The sequence below is a fragment of the Ursus arctos genome, unplaced genomic scaffold (assembly GCF_023065955.2).
Source record: "Ursus arctos isolate Adak ecotype North America unplaced genomic scaffold, UrsArc2.0 scaffold_11, whole genome shotgun sequence".
Taxonomy (NCBI): domain Eukaryota; kingdom Metazoa; phylum Chordata; class Mammalia; order Carnivora; family Ursidae; genus Ursus; species Ursus arctos.
Window position 1 is genome coordinate 41,775,297 of NW_026622775.1, and position 23,961 is coordinate 41,799,257.

At 41.7% G+C, this 23,961-nt stretch overlaps 1 protein-coding gene across 4 annotated transcripts in view; it reads left to right on the forward strand.

The window, feature by feature from the left end:
* The window catches only part of TMEM131L (transmembrane 131 like), a 154,798-nt gene that overhangs the window by 116,279 nt on the left and 14,558 nt on the right, over window positions 1-23,961 (forward strand). For all 4 annotated transcript variants that reach the window (XM_026499499.4, XM_026499500.4, XM_057310137.1 and 1 more), the window contains 8 exons: window positions 545-617; window positions 3,106-3,233; window positions 5,103-5,245; window positions 6,834-7,020; window positions 7,226-7,411; window positions 8,004-8,153; window positions 8,535-9,160; window positions 15,237-15,385. In XM_026499499.4, coding sequence (XP_026355284.1) covers window positions 545-617; window positions 3,106-3,233; window positions 5,103-5,245; window positions 6,834-7,020; window positions 7,226-7,411; window positions 8,004-8,153; window positions 8,535-9,160; window positions 15,237-15,385 — 1,642 coding nt within the window. The remainder of the gene's footprint in view (window positions 1-544; window positions 618-3,105; window positions 3,234-5,102; window positions 5,246-6,833; window positions 7,021-7,225; window positions 7,412-8,003; window positions 8,154-8,534; window positions 9,161-15,236; window positions 15,386-23,961) is intronic.

Genomic DNA, 23,961 nt, shown 5'->3' on the forward strand with positions numbered 1-23,961 from the left:
CTTCCTTGGCATAGTAGAACCCGGTCTGATCCCAGGGTTTCTCCGGTTCAGCACTACTGACATTTTGGACAAGGTGATACTCTGTTTGGGGGAAGAATGGCCGTTCTGTGTCTTAGAGGGTGTTTAGCAACATCCCAGGCTTCGACCCAAGCGGTGCCAGTAGGACCTCCCCAGCCGTGGTAACCAGAAACTTCTCCAGATAGTGCCCGATGTCCCCTGGGAGATAAAATTGTCCTTGGTTGAGAGTCACTTCCCGTCAGGCTCTGTGGGGACCATTTGGAGGAAAAAAAAACTTCGTATTTAGAACTTTTGTTACCATATGCGTCTTTACCTTCTGTGCTCTCAAAGTCATTCATTCCATAGTACTTACTGAGCACTTAGCATGTAGCAGGTCCAGTGCGGGGGGCTGGGGCATGGGAGTGACAGGACCGGGTGAATTGCGTATGCAAACACATGTGCTCACATAGTAGGTATACATGCACACGCACTAGTCTGTCTTTATTGCTAATCTGAATGCGATTTCAAACATGTTTTCTCTTTATAGGTTTGGCACCGATATGCAGATGATTAATTTCACAACTGGTGAATTCCAGCTCACCAAAGCTTGCCCTTACCGGGTAGGATGTCCTCTTTAAATAGAAAAAGAATGCCAACAAACTATACACATAGCATATGGGCTTTACTGATTTATGTTTCGAGTGTCTTTACATAATATACGCGGCTTTCTTATTTTTATATTCTAGCCATTAAGCACACATAGCAGATTTTTCCAATTAGCGAACGCAGCAGGAGCTGCACGGTCCATGTTAGCCTGTAAATCATTTTAATTTGAGAGTTTGGATTCGTTTGAGTGAAGAAGTAACAATTGAATCAGGGCTGTGTAGAAAACTATAAAACTTGAGACCCCAGAATTTGCAATTCTCTTTTAGATTCCCCATCCAGGTTTTTTTTTTAGGGCCGCATAAGGTAAAAATACACTTAAACAAAATCTTCTCCTACCAGACTGGCTTCATGTTTGGAGCAAGTCACCCAGCTTCTGTGATGTTCACCTCATCTGTAAAGAAGGATTTCTCTGAAATTCTTAAGCCTCTGGGCACTCGTGAGGTCTTGCACAAATACTTAGCAGGAGGAGTAAACATGTCCTGTGGTGAGGATGTTGTCTGGGGACTTGGCAGCCTTGTTTCTTAGTTTCCACTCAGTAGTTCTGTGGCTCTTTGTACGGAGCTGAGTGTTTTCCTTACGAGTGTCCCATGTGTGAGATCAAGTCAGACATGGAGCATCTGCTGAACGAGTCCAAGCACACAGGCGAGCACACGTAGGCACACAGCTGTATTTCTAACACACACATATTTAAACGCCTTGGGTATTTTCTTCTTTCCCCACACTTATCCCTCTGAAGATACACACTGTTGGCTCTAGACGCACTTGAAGAGCAGAAAGAGGAAGACCAGGTGACCTCCAACTAAGAGTGAAAACTCATCAAAGCAAGTTTTTAAGTGGATTTTTAGCGGAGTTAAGTTACAATAGGAAACCCATTACAGCAAACGTTCCTTTCTCTTTGTAAGTGGGGTAGGCAGCTGCGCGGTCCTGTTGTCGTCAGTGAGCCCACCCTGCTCATTCCCTCTCATGCTCTTTTCCGCCGAGCAATCTCCCAGAGCCCTTGGGAAGTAAATTAGTCCAAAATACTAAAAGATCTTTTGCCCCAATGGTATTGAACCGTATATAACTTGGAATTCCAAAAATAATGCCAATTCCTTTTACATATAAATATTCTGTTCAGATTTGAACAAATGGTGGATTCATTTGGAAAAAGTGTTTCATCTGCGATCGAAGGTTTTCCCCAAGGATATTACACCTTTTGGCATCAAGGACACTATTCCCATCAAGAATAGTATCAATGCCTTTGAGACACTTTAAAGTTTAACTCAAAATTCTTATGAGAGCTCTGTCAGGTAAAGAATGACATGCATTTTTATGATGTTGGTGTGCTTTTAGAAACGTTGTAACTCCCTTTACTGAAGAGCAGGGGAACTGGACAGTCAGGGTTCCGACCCCAGGCTCATGCCATGGGCTTGCTTCGTGACCCTGGGCAGATTCCCTAAGCTCTCTCACTTATAATAGTGTTGGAAGATTCTGTAAGGTTTATGGAATGCTCAGCATCTTATAGACCTTATTATATTCCCGTGCCTGGCATATAAGAACTAGTCGATAAAGGGTGTTTTTATTATTATTAGAGTTTTAATACTACAAATCAGCTTTTTATTCAACATTTATATTAGATATATGTAAAGCAGGGTTTCTCCCCTCATGAAGTTTGTAATTCTAATGAAAATGAATCAAGTACCATCACTGTTTCTTCTTTCAGATAGCATGGGGACATGCCAGGAACAGTTGCAGGATAAAACAAATTTTCAAATGAAGAATGCAGAAAAGAGAATTATTACCATGCAGATTGTATGATTATAGCGCTAAGAAATAAATAAATAGCTTTTAGTGAGAGAAGGAGCTGGAAAAAAGCAGTGGAAAGAGGAAAACTGATGAAGAACTCAATCTTGAATACTAAATTTAGCACACAAGATTTAGGCAGAGAGAGTTAGAAATCTTGGGGAAAGTAAAGGAGGATGTGAATAGAGATCTTTCTCCTGAGTGCAGAGCCTAAATGCTGATAAAGATGGTTTCTGTATGAACTGAAGCTCAGTATGAAAGAGAATTTAGGGTTGTCTGGCCGTGGAGGGGTATTTGGTCAGCTCCCCGTCGCATTCAAGCAGAGGCTATTTGGTCTGTTTCTAAGTGATGTTTTACAGTCAGAGCATCTTGGCAGAGAAGGCTGCTTCTGGCCGCAACTCCCATCCGAGCCAGGAAGCAAATCCCCTTTCCAGCATCCGCGGCAGGTTGTCCTGCAGCCTCTGCCTGCACTTCTCAGCTGTGGTTCGGGAACTGTTTATTGGTGTGAGCTCTCAGGGTAAACAAGTTCAGCAGGTCGATTAGGGTAGTCACATCTGGACAGTAAAAGAGGAGCAATCACGGTTATGCTCTAAAATGCACGTAATGAAGATGGAAGCTGGCTCTACAGGATTCATTTAATTGCATTTATTAAATTTGCAGGGCATGCATTCGGAGGAATCCAGGTTTGGCATCCTCCACTTACATTTGCAGCCTCTGGAGATGAAAAGGGTCGGTGTAGTTTTCACGCCAGCTGACTACGGGAAAGTTTCATCACTCATACTAATCCGGTAGGTGTGTTCCCGTCACGGAGCCCGTTCCTTTCCCTCTGACTCGGCCACCCTAGTTGCTTTCTCTCAAGAATTACGTAGTCTCTTTAGCTAAGAGCTGCCATCCACCTCTCTGGCTGGTAGGGATGAGGCTGTGTTGCGTGGCAGGAAGAGGAAAGGCTCCCTGAGGCTCCACGCTTATCTCCCCGGGGCGTCTGGCCTGGGAGGTAGGGGCCATGTGCCCTCCCTCCAAGAGCCGCAGTGTACTTTGCTCAGCATCTCGTCTGCTGCTGTCTCCGAGAGCAGAACGCGCACACACACACACACACACACACACACGCGTGTGTACTTCTCTGACCTTAGCTCAGGAAAGTAATCGAAACACTGCTGTGTACGTTTTCATACCAGTCTTTGGATTTACTCCACTCTCATAGCTGCCTTGCTTCTGGAATTCTCTGTAGCTCCAAAGGACAATGGACTGAGGATAGTTGAGCCCATTGGCTTTTTAAAATTTCTTTTTCTTTCTTTTAAATGAGAGTGGATGCTAACTGACTTAAGCAGCTAAATGTTTTCATTATTAAATCTTTTTCATCTTTAGGTGGTGTTTATTGAGTCTTCTTTCAAAAATTTACAGTAAATACATATGTATTGAAGCTCTCTGCATTGGTGAGAAGTCTGATTTTTAATAAATGACATTTTAGTTTCTTTTTAAAGCTTTTCTAATGTCAGATCTGCTGACAAAGACTTTTTTATTCTGGACTCCTTTAATATATCACATAAGTTTGTTCTTCTACAAGTGAATGCCCTGAAAAAGGAAAATGTACCGAAGTTTTTTTAAAAGAGTGTGTTCTATGAAGCATTTTAACTAAGACTTCTCACACCATGCAGTGTCTTTCATTTTAAACCCATTCTTCATTGAAGAACTAAGGTCCTGGGAAGTGCCGAGATGAACTTTACCTCATTCCAGGTTACACTGTCCTGGCCTCGAAAAGTCTAAATTACTTATAGTACTTAATTATTTTTTATGTTTCTGTATTGATAGTATTTTTCTGTCGACAATAGCATAACATAACTTAAAGCCTTTTAAATGGTTAAAGATTCTTAATCCTTTAGATAAAGATATAAAGATATTGGTGTATTTTGCATAATTCGGCATGAACTCCTCTGCTTCTGCAGTGTTTATGTTAATGAGGACTGGCTTTCACTCCAGTCTGCATCATTTAAACATCTAGTCCATTTAACTTTTTATGTCCTAGAAATCATGATTTCCGTTACTGAAAAGGCAAAAGCTAGTCTGAATTTGTGTTTCATGACTAAGAACTTGAGTAGATAGAGATAATTTGTGGGGTGATGTTTTAAATCTTTGGTTCAATAAAAACAGTAGGATTTTATTTCTAGAATTATCCCTAAGGCAGAATTTCCTATAGTCACGATTACAGTGAAAACTCCTTAATTCACCCTGTAAGCAGTTTTTGTCAATTAGTCTAAATTTGTTAATATTTCTCTGAGGTCTCCAATTTACCTTTTCAGCTTGTTTTTGTTTTTTTGTGTTCTCCGTCTTGGAGGTCTGATCACTACCCTGGTGGCAGGTTGTTAGAAAAACATGGCTTTGCCTTCTCCGGCCAAGGTGGGAGAGTGATGACGAGCCTTCACTTGTTCTTGCCGTGGTCACCCTCAGCCTGGGCTCTTCTGAGTACAGGGGCAGCTTCCACTGCCCATGGACACCCTCTAATTCAGTGAGATGGCTGAAGGTGCCACGCTATTCAAATTGATTTTTCTCTTTCACAACTTTACGACTGTTCTTGCCAACTAAGAATGTTTAAGTCCAAGTGCACTGTATCTTGTGACTCTGTCGTAATGCCTTTGTGTTTGTATGTGTTGCCCCAATAGGAATAACTTGACGGTTATTGACATGATTGCCGTGGAAGGGTTTGGAGCCAGAGAGTTACTGAAAGTGGGCGGAAGGCTTCCTGGTGCGGGAGGTTCACTCCGATTCAAGGTGCCCGAGTCCACGCTGATGGACTGCCGGCGACGTGAGTTCACGCGCGTAGCCCTCGGACAGGGAAGGCTTGGTGCTAAAGCCAAGGGCAAAAGGATTCCATAAGAAGATTCTTTTTAAAGTTGACAGTAAATTCATGGCATTGATGCAAATAATTAAATCAGGCGAGCATTCGAGCATATATGACAGGCTAGTAGTGCTTAAAACAATAGCCTAAGATATTTAACCCAACTTAAATGATACCTATATAAAAAGTGTATTTGCTAAATTATCAGTATAGTGACAGATATTTAAGATAAATAGTACGAAGATGTGAGTTTGGTTATCAGCTACATCTTCATAAAAAAATCACACCAAAATGATGAATGGAGAGAAGAGTAAAGATCTGCTAACCAGTAGAACTTGATGCAGTAATGGAAATGCTCTGTATCTGTGTCACCCAGAACAGCAGACACTAACCACATGTGGTCAATGAGCACTTAAAAATATAGCAGGTGTGAGTTTTTAAATTTACTTAATTTTAATTTTAGCCGTGTATGTCTAGCGGCTATCGTATTAGATGTCGCAGATTTAGAAACTCACCTAAATGTTGCGTTAGAAATTTCCAAATTGTGCATGTATTCAATTCAAATGCTTCTAAATTATTTATATTAGTTTCAAGAACTTCCTCAGGAAAGAATATGAAAATCAAACAATAGATGTAAATGTTTTTGATAAATTCCTTGTTTTCCTATTACTATTTTGAGTTTCTGGAACACACTGAAAGCATTTTAGTGTAACACCGTGGTTCCTATGGAGAAAGCTGGTTGGTGAAAGTATTGGATAGTTTGTAGCACTATGGAATGCCCGATTGGAATTTCTTTTTTAAGAAAACTGTGCTAATTGAGCATTGAGTTTGAAAAGATTTACTGACCATTTGCATTCAAAATTCATCAGAATATTCACTTTTCCATTCATTCTTTCATTAATTTAGAATTGAGCTTGAAAGATGGAATTAAGGAAAATTATAAAAACTTTAGAACTAGATAAAATTTTAGTCCTTATATGGAAAAGCTTGTAGGTTGTAAATTTATAGGAATAATTTAAAATTGTGGTAATTCTTTCTTTTTTAAACTCCCTGTATAAAATATGCTCTCATTTTTTTGCAGGGACTTAGTGACTTACTTCTTTTGAATGTAATGGGTGTTTGAACTGTGTTTCTAGAAGCACAGCCTCTTGCCCTTAACTGGTCCCTGTTCAGTGTGAGGATCCCAGGAGCAAAGTGTGCATGGTGTCTAAGGGTAGCCAAACTACTTGGCTTCTGAGAAGAATAAACTTCTAACCTTAACCTTTAATGAGTAAAAGAACAAAGAAGAGATTTTGATTACTTTTGGTACCTAGAAAGTCATATAACTTAAAATCTTGACTAGTTAAATGTTTTTATTGTATCCTGGTAGTATAAGAGAATCTGTGATGTTCTAGAAATTAGACAGAAGTCGTACTTTGGGCTTATATTGAATTTTTTTTCACATTTTAATAATATAGGTCATGGTTTATTAATTCAGTAAATGTGGATTCAATAAATTATTCTGATTAAATTTTGCAGTTCATACATACTAAATATCACTTTTTATCCTCACTAGAACTGAAAGACAGCAAGCAAATTTTATCTATTACAAAGAACTTTAAAGTTGAGAATATTGGACCACTTCCTATAACTGTGACATCTCTGAAAATTAATGGGTATAATTGCCAAGGTTATGGATTCGAAGTGCTAGATTGTCATCAGTTCTCCCTGGCCCCAAACACATCCCGGGATATCAGCATCGTGTAAGCATTGGGTTTTAACCTCACGAAAGTTTTGTGGTGCATTTAATAATGTGGAGAAGAAAACCTTTTTTGCATTGGTAAGACACGTTTAGTTGTTTTTATATGGACATTTATTGTAAGTAAGAAATAGGCTATTGTGATTGTTTTGTTTTGTGCCTAAAATTAAAACCATTCAAGTTCATAAGGCTGAATCTTTTGTTATCAGGTTTACTCCAGACTTTACCTCTTCCTGGGTCATTCGTGAGCTGACTCTTGTAACTGCAGCAGACCTCGAGTTTCGCTTCACTCTCAACGTGACCCTCCCTCATCACCTGCTGCCTTTGTGTGCAGACGTGGTTCCGGGACCCAGCTGGGAGGAGTCGTTTTGGAGGCTCACGGTCTTCTTTGTCAGGTCTGTTGCCGCTTTCAGGAGAGTGGCACAAAAACGTGTTTTCCTGGGTATAAAAAGCATATGAATCGTCAAAAAGCATATTCAAAACATACGCATCGAGTGGAATTTACATTGTTTTGTGAACCTCAACATACGTGAAGTAGACAAAGTAGTAACTGATAAGCTTTAAGATAATAGTACACTAACTGGAGGAGATTCATGGGACCTAGACGCATAAGAGATCATTGTGCTCCCTATACTTCCACTGGCAGTCACAGTGGAAAATACGAATGTTACTCTGATTGGCTTGGCGCGGTGGCAGTCTGAGATCGGAAGGCTAGAGTGACCCTTTTGGAGTGAAAATATCATTTAAAGTGCCTTTAAAAATGGAATTGGAATGGCAAACTTATAAATGTACACATTTTTAGAAACTTGGAGCTTTTTAAATCTTTAAGTCACATCAGAAACTACGATGTGATACATTTCATGGCATTTCAGTACTTTATCCCTAGGCATTTTGCACGAACCATTCACAGCTCTTCTGTAAGAGAGCTGGTTTTTTTAATGCCTGTCGGAACCACGCAGTAATGAACCTCGTTGCTTTCTTCCTCAGTTTGTCCCTGTTGGGTGTGATTTTAATAGCCTTCCAACAAGCACAGTACATCCTTATGGAATTCATGAAAACAAGACAGAGGCAAAATGCTGGCTCATCTTCGCAGCAAAACAATAGTCCGATGGATGTAATTAGCTCCCATTCTCACAAGTAAGAATTCTTGTAGTGCGTGTGTGTGTGTGTGTGTGTGTGTGTGTGTGTGTGTGTTGTGGGGGGAAGAGTTCTTACCTTTGATATTACTCAGTTCTGATTTAATTTTAAGGTAATATAAATATTACTCTGATTCCAGATTTTTCTGCATAAAATTTTCTTGAGGTCATTGTGCAGCAGCTGTAACAGTTCTTTTACAGTAAGACAGACTTCCTGTGAGGACTTAGTTTGTTGAACTCATGGGCTTTTGGACAAAGGAAAGATAGCCCTCCTTAATACACACAGTATCGATTGCTACTTCTTTCTCATGGGTTTAGAAACAGAGGGGTAAGGTATGATTCCATTTGGCTTTCTGTTAAATGTTTTTCTTCTTCAATTCAGAAGCAATTGTAAGAACTTTCTCGATACCTATGGCCCTTCCGATAAAGGCAGAGGAAAAAGCTGCCTTCCAGTAAACACTCCACAAAGCAGGATCCAGAACACCCCAAAGAGGAGCCCAGCTACCTACGGTCATTCTCAGAAGAAGCACAAGTGCTCAGTCTATTACAGCAAACACAAACCCAGCCCATCTGTCACCAGCAGTGCCAACACTACTACTGAGGAGAAACAGACTCCGGCCCTGGGCAGCTCCCTGTCTGCTCCTAAGGAGGGCGTGTGCACTGACGTTATGGGCGAGAGCTGGCTCAACCTCAAATATGCAAGCGGCATCAGTGTCGACTTGCAGAAGAATCTAACCCTTCCCAAAAACTTACTGAATAAAGAAGAAAACACACTGAAAAACACAATTGTTGTCAGTAATACTTCTTCAGAATGTCATATGAAGGAGGGAATACAGACATGTATGTTTCCTAAGGAAACGGACATTAAAACTTCAGAAAACATAGCTGAGCTCAAGGAACGAGAGCTCTGTCCTCTGAAGACCTCTAAGAAACTACCTGAAAATCACTTGCCAAGAAATTCACCTCAGTCCCAGTCAGACTTGCCAGAGATTTCCAGGAAAAATAATGGTAATCTTTTCATCCTCCTGGATGATTCTTTTCTCCGGTTTGTCTTCGGTCTGTTTTTAACAGAATTTATTCTTACCTGTGACTTCAGCTTTAAGCATGGATGCTGCATTTTTAGTTCATGCACAAAGTTTTAGCAAAGGTATCAGTGTTGAAATACGGTTTGTAAAATGAGTTTAAGATGAGGCACCGCATTTTTAGAATGTCGTGGCTGAGAAGCTTACTTTTTTAGTACATATGTTTGGAGGGATGTGAATGTCCTATTTTATTATTGGCAGGATATGGACACCATTTTTAATTATTTTCTATCTTGGATTTTCAAACTGTGTGAAAATTAATCAGCCCATAAAATATTTCTGACCGAGCAAAACTTACCAACTTTCTATATTTAACAGCTGCTACCATCTCATGTTCCCTGGCCCTGGTGCTTCTCTCATTGTGTCCCTTGGTTAAAAGAAGACATATGTGCTCTCACAGCAAGTACAGTTAGTGAAGGCATAAGCAGGACGAGATTCAGAAAACCATCTACATGTAAAATTGTCATTAAGCTTTAACTGACCCCTTTGGCTTTTGGCATAAGAGCCTGTGCTTCTTTTTCTTGGCCATTCTGACCATTTTAATATGCACATTTCTGCATCCTTTGAAAGTCAAATTTTTGGGGCGCCTGGGTAGCTCAGTCATTTAAGCATCTGACTCTTGATCATGACTCAGGTCATGATCTCAGGGTCTTGGAATCAAGTCCCATGTTGGGCTCTGCACTCAGCAGAGTCTGTTTGAGATTCTCTCTCCCTCTCCCTTTGCTCCGCCCCCGCCCCCATGAATAAATCTTTTTTAAAAAGTCAGATTTTGACACTTTTTAATCTGGAAAAGTCAGTTACCTTTGATCTTTTTTGAAACATTTAAGTATAAATAACTTTTTATTTTACACTCCCTGTTATTGTAGAGAAGGCACAGAAGTGTTACGGGTTAGCCAATTCTGATGAGTTGTAGGCATTTAGTTAAAAACCCAAACTGAATTTTAAGCGTTGCCTCAAAGGACCTCTCTCGTTGAAAAGGAAGCTGGAGTGCCCTGAGTGGAACGTGCTTTAGGCAGCCACACATGTATCCGGGCCGTGTCTGGCTCCAGTCAGTTTGCACCGTTCCCCGGGCCTCAGTGCATGTGTTTGAGGCGGACCCCTGTCTGCGGGTCAACACCGCCCCCTGTGTTCTCTCCCTTTGGCGTGTGGGGACGCGCTTGGGGTGATGCGTTCAACCAGATCTTCACATGAGATCTTAGCACACGTTGTCCGAGCGTGTTTCGTGGTGGGGCGGGTGGGGTGCCCATTTCTGCAAGGCCCAGGTGACAAAACCTGTGTCCCAGTAGGGCAAGTCCTACCGGGCTTTTCCTTGTTTTCTGTCCTTGAGGCCCGAGCACAGTCTTGGACCCAGGCTGCCTCGACACAGACTTAAAATCACGGTTGTTCGCGTCACTCGGAGTCTGCGTCAGGTGCCCCCGAAGGCAGCGGCCGCGGCGTCATGGCTAGACGGAAGCGAAGGGCCTTCGGCCGCATCGTGGTAGCACACTGAAGTGGTAGAAATCAGAGGCGTGGACCCGAAGCGCAGTGCCAGAGCGGGTCAGGGGTTTGCATTTGTGCCTCAAGACCTTCCTGCCCAACGCTGGAGGTTTAACGCCCGTAGCTGAGCCGAGATGACCCTGTAATAACACTTCCGCAAGTGTGAGTGAACTTAATGCGGGAATCCGGAAACACAGGACTTGCTTGTATCATCGTAGATGGCAGTCCGGCCCAGAATCTTTCCCTCCGGTGCAGATTACTAGCCTGTGTGTGAAAGGGAAACACGTATCTCACAATAAGAAGTCTTTTCAAACTGCTCTTTGGTGGGCTCAGTAGCATGTTAAGTGGTATCAGAGTGATTGTTGATCAGATCAAATAAGAATCGATGAAAGAACTTTGGCTTCCTACCATGTTCAGACCAGCACATTCCAAGGTGCTAATTCTCAGCGCTGTATTTCTCTGCAGGATGACTATGTCAGCGGGAGAGTCCTCGCAGGGAAAGCCGTTCACGGGCATGTATTTTGTTCTGACTGTTTTCTGTTCACAGCACTATTCTAGGAAAATATCAAAGAGGTTAAAAAACTAAACATATTGCCTGCCATCATTTTACAATTTAAACATTTTAAAGAATTGGCAATGTTAAAAATAAGAAAGGACTGAGTAATCTAGAGGAAGAGAATTGTAGTTTGAAGGCAGGATGTGGAGGGTTTTTTTTAGTAATATCAAGGGTTTGGGGTTCTTTTTTCACATTTTAAAGGAAAGCGTTGTAATAAACTGGCAGATGGCGAACAGGCATATATAATCGGCAGGGAATCCATAACGTGTGAAGAATGCTCAAGGATGAGAAAACCAAACGTTGTTACATGAGAACTTTCCAAGTTTTCGCTTCCAACCTTGGGCGTTAGTTCTTTTTTTTTATTTTGAAAAGTGTTTTACTTTGTGAAAAACATGTTTCTGTCTTAAAATCATTCTAGAATTTGAAGAAAATAGCTTCAGTCTTAGTAGCTGAACTTTGCCCAGCCGATGGCGGGGAATCCTACGTTCCTGCACTTTGTTTCCTGCGTCGCCCTCCAGAGTGGAGACCAAGGCCTTTTGCGTGGGGGCAACCAGCCAGCGTGTTTGCCACATCCTCGCTGTTGCCCTTAAACGACACAAATGTTCTGTAGAAACAAGTCTAGTGATAAGATTGCCTTTGGAAACGGGAACGGGGGGCAGGCAGTCTGTCTCCTAAGAGTGCCTGAAGTGATTTTTATTAACCTGACAGATGTTCCTGAGGCACCTGAGGAACTGTGCCTTCTCCTGTTCTGAGGCTTTTTTATTTTTCCTGAGGGAAACGTATCGTGTGAGGAAAAAAGTTCCAAGGTGTATATTAATGGCCCTGGTACTACAAGCTCATTTTTGTGGTTGAGAAACACAGAATATTTTCTGAATAACAGAAATGTGTCTCATCCCTTTCCTGTTCTTTCTCCAGCCTTCTCCTGAGAGGCCTGTAGTAAATCATAAATGAAAATTCCCCGTAGAAATGAAGCCTGTTGACAGATGCTTCAGAGCTCTGTTTTCACACACTTGTTTTTTGGCCTCCACCTGTCAAACAACAGCTCAATTTTTCAAGCACTTGTTACGTGTTCCAGAGTCTCTGGAGCATCTGACAAGAGTAGAGCTTTGTATGTCATATAAATGATCATTTAAATAGGTCTCTTTTCAAGTATTTATTATTTTCCAATCGTATGATCAAAATTCTAGACTTGTATTCGTTTCGATCATATAATTAAAGAGTAGTGAGCTCTGCAATTAAAGCTAGAGATCAACAGCTGGCCTCAGCACTACGGAAGAGGAAGAAGTAGATTATTGCGTTCTGCTTATAATGTGAGGGATAATAAACTTTAATTTAATAATACCCTAAGCCTTGGAATTAACAATACATGAAAGATTTCACTGAATTCGATAGATACCTCCAAATTTCTGAAATACCACTATTTGAAAAATTTTAAGAAATAGCCTTGTTGACTTATAGATACTAATCACGTGAAGATTAGCAGTTTACTCAAAATAGAACATGATTGGATTTGATACCATAAAAGTTTAAGCAGGATTCTGGTGAGTTCACTTGTTCCTTGTTTTATTTTTTATTATTATTTATTTTTATCTTCGTTGCTCAAACACCGACTCTGTGAGATGGGTGTGAGAAAGTTGTGTAGGGGCGCCTGGGTGGCACAGCAGTTGGGCGTCTGCCTTCGGCTCAGGGCGTGATCCCGGCGTTGTGGGATCGAGCCCCACATCAGGCTCCTCTGCTATGAGCCTGCTTCTTCCTCTCCCACTCTCCCTGCTTGTTTTCCCTCTCTCGCTGGCTGTCTCTATCTCTGTCGAATAAATAAATAAAATCTTTAAAAAAAAAAAAAAAAAAAGAAAGTTGTGTAACACCGTAAGTAATCATGCTTAATAAGATGACGTGGATTAGCTCCATTTATTAAATGAAGAATGTACTCATGAAATTTCTAAATTCTTGGATATTGTCATGCTAGAATTTGTCAAAGACTTAATGAAGAACTTGTTAGAATTCCTTTTACAATTTGTCCTGATTCCTGGCCCTACGAAAGGTGTTACTAAGAATTTGTGCTTTACCACTTTTTCGGGGGTAGTTCTGTATTAGATATTAAGTTCAGAGCCTTCCTGAGAAAGTTTGATGAGTAATACTTTTAGTGCTGTTCTTGGCCTGAAAAAAACTCAAGAAATCCATTTTCTTGTGAACTAAGTGTCTAGGAAAGTTAGTGGCACATTTTTTTTGGAGAATGTATGTGTTCTCTTTCATATGTATGGTTTCCAAAATCCAAAGTGATGTCTTTAGTTATGATTTATTTTTCTGTTTCGGACCCTGTCGCCTTTGCTCATGGCTCTTTCCTTTACCACTTCGTCATGGTGGATATCTTCCTCTGTAGGTGCCTTAGCACCCAATTTGTGTCATAGTGGAATTAATGCTTCCCTATAGTTATGTAATACTTACACAATTTTCCATTAACAAAATAAAAGTATGCTTACTTGCTAGTGTTTTTGCAAAATGTAAGTATCTTGCTTTGAGTGAGGTCAGCTTCAGAGTTTCAGAATCAGAGGGGATTTGACCGCTCCTTTCATTTTGTGGGCAGAGACCTTCCCTGCCCCAGGTCCCCAGGCAGGGCGAGGTTGGAGTCTCTGCTGAAGCCCGGCCAGGCATGCATCTCACCAACCTGCTTTGCTGTGAAATCTTTGCATGGTGGTCATCTAAACTGTCTCCTAAAGAAAAAAGAAGGTGTTGAAATACTTTGTTTCATGTTAGGACCCTGTGGGGTTGAAGTTGATCTGACTTTATTTTGGAGTAAGGGATAGAAGAAATAATACACTGATGAATGAAATCACTCTTGAAAGAAGAGGGGGAGAATTGTGTTTTCAGATGAAGTTTCTACCAGCACCAACTTTTGCTGTGTAATTCACCTGTTGCTCATTGTCAGCGTGTAGGCGCTGGTCCCTGGGGGCAGGTGGGCACGGACTGTGGGAGGAGGACCTGCCCCGAAACAGGTCATGTGTTTCTGGTGGTGACCCTTTCTGTGTATATGTCTTCTGGTTTCATCTTCATAACAGTCAGAATAGGCAGAGAAGGTGGTCTTTGCCTTTTATAAATAAGGAAACTGAAGATTTACTTTGAAAACTTACTCTGTGGCTGCGTCATGACTAGAAGGCAAGTCCTTAACCCCTCTCCCTCCCTCCCCCAGCTTTTAAAAAAATTGTGGGAAAACAGACATAGCATAAAATTTACTATTTTAGTCATAGAGCTCAGTGGCATTAAGTACATTCACACTGTTATACAGGCATCACTGTTATCCATTTTCAGAAGTTTTTCACCATCCCAAAAAGAAGCTCTATACCCATTAAACAGTAAGTATCTATATTCCCTCCTGCCAGCCCCTGGTCACCACCATTCTACTCTTCATCTCTATGAATTTGATGCCTCTAGCTCCCTCAAACAAGTAGAATCACACAGTGTCTGTCTTTGGGGGACTGGCTTATTTCACTTAGCACAGTGTCTTCTGGGTTCATCCATGTTGGGGCATATCTCAGAATCTCGTTGCTTGGTTTTCCATCTCAGTCGTTTTTGAGCGTGCAGTTCAGTGGGGTTAAGCGTATTCACAGGGTTGTGCACTGATTTGTTCCTGAGTGGTGGTATTCCATTGGGTGTGTAGCACGTTTTGTTCTTCTGTCCATCCGACCATGGACACTGGGGTTGTCTCTGCCATTTGGCTGTATGAACGACGCTGCTCTGAATAATGGGGTACCTCCTCGCTTTTTTCCTTGACCTCTTTTGAAGACTGTTTGTAGAACTCTTCACGGAAGCGCGTTTTTACTGGCCAACACTCCTAGAGCATCACGAATGTCAGAAACAGTCCTCAAGTCTAAATCTCATTCCATTACATGGCTTGGTGTAGGAAAGAGATTTAATTTTGGGAATATGCATGGAAATAATTAGCTGGAAATTCAATCGTTTTTATTTATTCAAGGGAATAACCAGCAAGTGCCTGTCAAGAATGAAGCAGACAGCTGTGAAACTTTGAAGAAGGTTGACACAAAGTCTTCCTCAGAAAAGAAGATTCACAAAGCATCAAAAGAAGACATTTGTTTTGAGAAACAGGATGTACCTTCAGTCGAGGTCTGTATTTCTTTTTCTCTTGCCTCTTAGAACAAAACCCATATTTAAGGCTTGAGAGTGCAATTATCTGTCTAGTAACTGTGCACGTGTATTTCATACCTTTCAAAGGGGGCTAGTTATGCATTTGAATCTGCATTTATAAATTGTAAGTTTGAGGTATTTGGAAAGTTTTGTTGACTTTCTAATTATATAGGAGATACTAGAATAATTTACAGTAACATCAGATAGCTTTTATTCTCAAGGGAAGCTGTTCTTAAGCAAAAGGGTTAACTCCTGACAAAGATGGTGGAGTAGTAGGAGATCACCTGTCTCTTCTCTCCAGTTGTTCCCCAACACCCATTCTGGTGCCTGCTCTTGCTGAGTTGGAAGCATACGCCAAAATTCACGGGACAGGGATTCCTATCTAGCTCAGGTGAGCGGGCCCCAGTACAACAGAATCCCAGAAGAGAGAGCATTGTTGCACGCCATCCTGGCAAGCTCTCTCCCTTCCTGCCAGCGTAGGCTAATGAAACGCGTCTGGAGAGCAGAACTGAGCCCTGTATCTCGTAGGTGAAAGCAGACAAGATAAAGGTGGGAAAGGTACTTAGGAGAATTTACCTACTTTACATCAGAACAGAGGTATTTGTGTATTAGTATAAGCCCAGTGAAAAAAATAACATTCTTACTGTGCTGATACATACCGTGTGCTACACACACACACACACACGCACAGTAAAAGTGAATGAGAGGAGTAGAATACAGAAGACAGATACAGATCCTAATCTGTTCTTTCCTAACCCATGTACATAGCAAATCAAGAACAAAGTTTGGCCATCTACACACCTAAGTGCATCTGTATAAGAAACAACCTATATGCAACTTGGCACATATGTGTATATTTGTGTATTGGCAACTGAGTGTGTAATGAATGTGTAATGGCCAGATTGTGTTTCACAATGAAATTTTTCATCCAGTAAAATATATTACATTTTAAAAAAAGATCCTAATCTAGAAGAAAACCTATTCAGAGACTGGAAGGAAACTCTGAGAATACTTCACGCTATAGATGATGAACTTGATAAAATAAGAACTTTTTAAAGGGCAAATTAAGACACTTGGATGAGGTTAAAAGAGATACTATGAAGCTAAGTAAATAAAGGAAGACCCAAATGACATCCCACAGACAGCTGCCAAAAATAGAATTGCTGACCCCGAGAAAGGCTTTGAGATAATCAGGGTGAGTATGAAGGAAAAAATTGAAGAGCCGAAAGCATTTAGATATAGGGCAAAGAAAGACAGAACAGTTCAATGTAAGAATAATGAGTTAAGTAAATAGCCCAACAAATAGATCTGAAAGGTATTCAGAGTTGTAATAGAAGAATATTGTCCTGATACGAGGGAAGAATTGGATTTATAGAATGAAAGGGCACACTGTATACACCAGGAAAAATTGATATATACTAATGGACACAGGCACAGCCTGGCTATTCATCTTAAAGCATAAAGAATGGTGCAAAGTCAGGAAGATGGAGAAACACCAATTCAAGCTTGCCTCAGACTTTGTAGAAACACCTAATGCCAGGGAACAGTGGAGCCGTACCATTAAGAGAATAAAAATGTGAACAAGAACATTCCAGCCACGTTGGCGCTCAAGTACAAAGGAGCAAAGCAGGCGTCCTTAAACACAAGTGAACTCATCGTGAGTCCTTAAAAAATGAATTTAGTGAAGTTTAACCAACCAAGATAGAAGTAAAAATAAGGACCCAGGACTATAGAAACTGTGTGAATGGTCTGTTGTTGAGATTTGTATCCATTTTATATCCAGAAATAAGACTAAACAGTTGGCAATTTTAATTGCAGAACAGATTGCATATATTACAACTTTAATAAAGCAAAAAAGTGACATAAGCTGCAAAAACAGGAGGTGATATTGAATGGTAGGTGACAATGAGTCTTAATTTTATTTTTCTTGGTAGAGAGTCAATACTATGTCAAACGGAACATATCGTTTAACAGGGTGAAAACTTAGGAAAATGTCTTTCACAGTCTTTTGCTTAACCTTAGAGAGATCCTTAAGGAATTAATAAATCATGTGGAGAAGAAACAATTATTTGAAAGTTGGCAGTTCTCTGGGTTCTACTTCAGTTTATGTTAAATTCAAATAAAACCGAACCTTAAATTTTTATTTAAAAATAATACATCGTTGTGTTTGCTTCAGCAGCACATATACTAAAAAAAAATAATAATACATTGTCCCAGTGCTATAAATTATTCCCTCCGTCTGTCTTGCCATCCTAACGTGTCTAGGTTCACAGAGAGATGCTAAAAACAAGATTTGCCAAATAATCAGTGGCAGACCGTGGTTATTCTGAGTGGTGGGATTTGGGGTGATTTTTTTTTTCTTTCTTTATATTTCTGTATTTTTGCTTAAACTTTATAAGAAACATGAATTTTTCATTTAAATAACATTTAAATGATGCAAAATAAATATATCCTAGACATCCCCAACTGGGAATTTGCAGTCTTTGAAGAAGGACAAGATATGTCTAAGTAGTCAAGTGCCGCCAGTCAGTACATAGTGGAAGGGATTTCAGAGACTGAAGAGTCAGTTTAGCCTGCAGCAGGCACGGGAAGCTCCTAGAGGAGGTAGAAACACGGATAGGCAAAGAAGGGAAGGCGGGCCGCGGCCCCACTGAACCCCGCAGTATAATTGGGAGCAGTTGGAAGTCATCTTTGGGAAGAGGCTCAGTCAGGAATGGGAAGTAATGTGAGGGAAGAATGGGAGTCCTTCTAGATGGCGAAGGCCTTGGCTCACCGGTTCGAAGTGTGGACTTTCTCCCTTGGATCTCAGCTGGAAGTGCAGATGGTGAACTAGGTGAGCCCGGCAGCTGGCAGTGACGATGCCCGTAGAGAACCAGAGCATGGCCGCTTGCCTGCTAAGGAACTTCAGAGTCAGAGTCTTAAAAGCACATCTGTCCAAACAGGACATCTTTTTGGAGGATTTGGCTTGAGGGTGGCCAGTTTGGGGGACCTTGCTGCAAAGGATAGGGAGCTAGGGAAGGTTTCTGGACCCGGGGTGGGGGGTGGATGGAGGGTAACATGTGGAAAACAGACCGGAGGCTGTGATTTTCTTGAAGGTCATAATTGAATATTTTTCAATTCAGGTTTGCAAAGATGGGTAGAATGCCTATTATAGCGATTATGAAGTGCAGTTTAGTAAATGCTTGAATGAATGTGTGAATAAAGCATTTTTGGAGGATCAGTGTGCATGTTTTTGGAGGCTGGGCTGGAGCAGGCAGAAATGGATACCGGCTCTCTTCTAACAAGGAGGCTGTTACTCTGCTGGGAGGTGTGATGTAAGGCTGTGTTTGGGCAGGAGCAAGGGGGAAGGACAGGAAGAGTAGTGAGAGTTTAGAAGAAAAACTAACAGGATTTCGCCGTCCCTAATTGCATAAAGGAGAGGAACTATCTAAATATAACCTAACTATATAACCATTTGAAAAATAACTCCTGAGTTTTCAGTCTGGCTAACGAGAAGATGGGGAATTCTGACTTACGCAACAAGTTCATTTTTATGTTTATCAAAGCAGTGTTGCATATTAAGAGCATGGATTTTGCAGCCAGACTTCTTGGGTTTGAATCCTGGTCGTCATTTATTTGCTCTATAACATTGGGCGAGTTACTTAACATTGCAGTTTCCTTATCTGACAAACGAGGGTACTAAGAGCGTGCCTACATCCTTGGGTTGTGAGGAACAGCTGAGTTAACAGGGTAAGTGCTTAGAGTAGCCCACGTACTAAGCGCTGGCAAGGGGTCAGTACAAAGGGAATGACTGTGTGATCGCGACTGACAGCGGGGGATATGGAACCAGAGCTTACATGGCAAACTCGGGCCTGGAGCTTGAGACTTGGGAGCTGTGCCTGTGGAGGTTAGAACTGAAAGGCGATGCTGAGTTCTCTGAGGGGTGTGTGTGCACGGGGAGAAAAGCAGGGCCGAGTGTGAACCCAGGTGGCGGTGAAGCTGCAGATGGCCCGAGGGTGCAGGTATACCAGATGTACAGAAAGCGAGGCGGTGAGACTACAATGGCCATGCCTTCAGGAGCAGAAAGAAAGTCATTGAATTTGAGGGGGGAGGGGATGGATGAAGTTAAGACCTTCTTGCTAGGGACTTTGGAGACTTCCATGTTGCCCTGCCATGAGATCGAAACTACACTGAGATGTGACAACTCAGCGCCTGCTCAGCCCGCGTGCTGGGCGGAGCAGCTGGAACACAAGCCAAGTCCGTCTGTCCATCTGAGGGCCATAAGGAGGAGGTGGCCCCGAGGAGCTCTGCTGCGTGGTGCTGCCACGAGTGGGCGTCATTCCTGGACTTCAGACTCCGCCCCCCACCCGTGTGCCAAACTCAGCCCTCTACTCTTGTGCCCTTGCTTATGGCAGGTTTCTTCATTTCTTCCCGTTGTTTTCTTCCCTGTGTATCTTCAGCATTCAACCTTTAGGGGCACGGGCCTTGTCTTTTTTCTCTCTATCCCGGTAGCACAGACTTGGCTTGTGCACAATTCCAGGGGTTGTGTAAGCTCCTCCTTCCTTTTCTGGTGTCAGAGCCCATGTAAGAGACCTGTGCATCCAAAGATGGCAGCCAGCTCCGCAGGAGAGCTGCAGCAAGCTGGAGGATCTGGGGGACCATAGTCCCCATCACTTTTTTTTTTTTTTTTGCTGTCTCTGACTCACTCCCAGTTTTGCAAAAAGCTCTTCTTTAAAACCTTGCGAGTATGCTTTCCATTTCATTGTTCGTTTGGAAAAATCGTTCTCAATAAACACATTCCCAAGGGCAGTACTCAATGTTTGTTTTTCTTGTACATTCTTAGGGCCTAACTTTGCAGCTTAGAAAATTGTATAAATCTGTCTATAGTACATGGGGAACATTCCTCTAGATTTATTGGCAAAGAAAGTTGAAGCCCAGATTTGAGAGCTATAAACTAAATTTTAACCCTAGCCCTGCTGTTTATTTTTTTAAAGCAGATTTTTTTTTCCCTTAGAAAAGGAATTCATGATTATTATAAAAGCATAAAGAAGGGGGGAGAAAAGTCTATACAAAATGAACCACTTTGTACATTTTTCTGTATTCTATTTCTTTTTTATGCAACTTAAAAAAAACGCAGGACCATCATTACATGTATGTAGCTTTGTTAATAATGTTGTAATTCCTCATTTTCTCATGTTCAGAACAAGGGGAACTTTATTTCCAGTGGTTATGTAACTTTCCATCATTTAACTATGCCCCGATCCTAAACCTTTCGCTTGCGGTTGGACATTAAAGTTATTTACAGCTTTTTATTTTCATAAACAGCACTATGATGAACTACGTTGTTCTCAAGTCTTCCCTAGATACCTGATATATCCTTGTTAGAGATTTCTAGAAGCAGAATTAAAGAGGGTCTTCCTGTGTGCCCCAGATTGCTTTCTGGAAAGGTGGTCCTGATTCTCATTCACATTGATGATGCCGTGGGACAATGCTGGCTTCCTCTGCTCCCGCTAGCACCGTGCTGTGTTTCTTGCAAAGTCTTGGTCAGCGTGATGGGGGAAATGACTGTTTTGGTTTTTCATTTCAATTTGCGTCTCTTACCAAGGAAAAGTGAGCACTTTCTTTCATTTCCTTTTTGTAAAAAATCATCCAAAATCCTGCCCCTGAAATCTCTTCCTCCCTTCCTTCCTTCTTTCTTACTTGTCTGTCTTTTTTTATAAATTCGGAAGTGAATGTCTCACCCAGGTCCGCTGGCGCTGCTCAGAGGCAAACTCTATTAAGGGAAGGGCGCTGCCTCCCCGGCCCTCTCCCTCCCCAGCCCTCTGCAAGTGTCTGCAGACACAAACATGCAGGATAAACACACTCGTGTTTTTTAAAACCAGCATGGAAAGATGAGATACAAGCTGGTCTATAATTTCCCTTTCCTAAAAACATACTTTATCACTAAATATTTTGGATGGAGTCTTCATAGTTTTTAGCCTTTTATATTTCTTTTGTGAATTTGCATTTCATGTGTTCTGCCCACTTTTCTTTTTTTTTTTTTTAAGATTTTATTTATTTATTTGACAGAGATAGAGACAGCCAGCGAGAGAGGGAACACAGGCAGGAGGAGTGGGAGAGGAAGAAGCAGGGTCTTAGCAGAGGAGCCTGATGTGGGGCTTGATCCCATAACGCCGGGATCACGCCCTGAGCCGAAGGCAGACGCTTAACCGCTGTGCCACCCAGGCGCCCCTCTGCCCACTTTTCTATTGCACGTGTTTTTCTTATTTTCCGTCAGAACATATGGCATGGTACTGACTCTGTCTGTCATACAGTGTGTTTGGTTTTTTTTCTTAGTCTACCTTTCCCTCTTATTTTTTATTTGCTGTTACTTGTGTACAGCAGCTTAAAGAATGTTTTGCGGAGTCAGTCTGTGCTTTCTCTCCTTTGATTTCTTCGTTTTCTTTTATTGAAGTTTAGGAAATCTTTTTGTTTGCCCGCCCTGTAATCAATGAAATTGTCCCTTCCATCTGGGATTTCCGAGAACGCGACCAGTTCAAATAATGCAATAGTGTGATCACAGGACGTCTTCCGTAAAGCGCTTGCTAGTGTCAGGTCATTTGCTCCTCATAGCAGCCTGCTGAGGAGGACGAGGAAGTGAAGGCAGGAGGAAGTGGGTCACTTGCCCAAGATCGCACAGCCAGTAAGAAGCCTGCAGTGAGCTTCAGTGTAGGCTGTGATCTTCCTTACAGCTCCACCTGGGCTCCTTCCCTGGTCGGGCCCACCTCCCACTCTGGGTGACACCCTCTCCACCAAAAAGCAAAGAGCCGGTTTCTCCTTTTATTCTCCCTCTCATTTCTTGACAAGTCTGTTGCTTTGGGTCTCTGGAGTCTTCGCCCTGCCCGTCCCCCACCATCTGCTACGTCCAGGGCTGGCGTGTTCTCCCGAAGCCCAGCTGGGGCCCTTCCTCCTCACTGCTGTTCTTCCCTCCCTCCCTCTCTCTCTCCCCACCACACGTGTGCTTGTGTGCACACACACACAAAGGCCATTCATTAGTTTTTCATTCCTCCTTATGTCCTCTGTCTCTTCCGTCTTTTGACCACACCCTCTTTCTGTCCCCTGCTTTGTTTGGTCATGGACACTGCTTCTTGGTCATTCCACGCACCCGAGTCCAGCGTTTTGAGCACTCTCCCAGTAATCACTGGCTCATATTCAGACAGTGGCCATGCCTGTGACCGCCCGGTCCCACATCTCTGTAGTCCCTTTTGTTTGCTCAGAATGACAGCTCTCACCAGATTGAGTGGAGAGAGGCAGCCAAGTGTTAGAGTGACTACTGACCAGTTCACTCTTTCTCTGATTCCACTTAGAGACAGATCCTTTCTTTGTATGTGACTGGAGGGACAGAAAGGCTCAAGGACTTGCTGTGTTGAACAGCCTTTCTTGGCCCAGGGAGAAGGGAATCCTTTTCTCCCCCAAAGCTAGATATACAGGGACCAGTACATGAATAAATACGGTATATAGCCAATGTTTAACTTTGGAGAATGTCTGATCATATATTATTAATGTGTTTGTTTAGCATCAAATGTAAGCAGTTAGCATTAAGATCCTGTAAGATAGGGCTTTGTGTGTTTAACTTGTCATGTTTTTAAAATACCTTCAGAATCAGAAAAAAAGTTAATATGTACTTATGGGGGGAGAAACTAAAGGAGTTATCAAGAAAAAAACAAAAATTCCATTATCCCACATGTACAGTTACAATTTCATTTTATGTCTAGTATTTATTGTAGTAAGCCTGCTGCTTTGATAGATACATGAGGCTTTCCCCACCCCAGATATGTGACATGTAGGCCTTTGAAACCTTTTATTTTTCTTTTTCTAAGTCACGTGTCACGCAAGTGTATGTTAGAACCTCATGCATTCCTACTCTGATTTCTGCACCAACCTTCTCAAAAAAGAAGGTAAAATGAGCCAGTCTTTATTCTTTATGAAATGTGAATCCAAGGGTCAGTAGGAAGAGGACTCTCAGAGCTAGGGGATTTGCCTCTGGGAGGTCCCCAAGGATGCATTTTCCACGCCCTGGGGTCTTATACCACTTCCCACCTGCTGGTGCCTCTGCTGCAAAGGGGCAGAGTGGTGCAAGGAAGAGAAAGAGAGGGAGTATAGGAGGACTGGAAGGCAGGAGCTGCTTCAGAATGCTAAGAGGCAGGGGAATCCTCCTCCCCTTGGGCCGGTTAAGAGACTACACCTAACATATAAAAGGAAAAGGACCAAATTAAAAAACAGTTACATATATGCGTATGTATGTGTGTATATATACATATACGCAAATATATATACACACACATGTATAATTTATAGATATATGTGTACTTCATGCTAAATTAAGTTTTCGAAGCCACATTTAAAAAACATCCAGCATATTCTTATTTATAAAAGCTTAAACTACTTGGCACACTCAGTGGAGACTGGCTGTCCTCCTAAAGTTTTTCTGTAAACAAATAAAAACAAATACACAAATTATTCCTACGTTGAGTTTTTACATGATTTTTCTTCAGTAGTAGTTCATGTGAATTGCACATACCAAATTAACAGGTGAA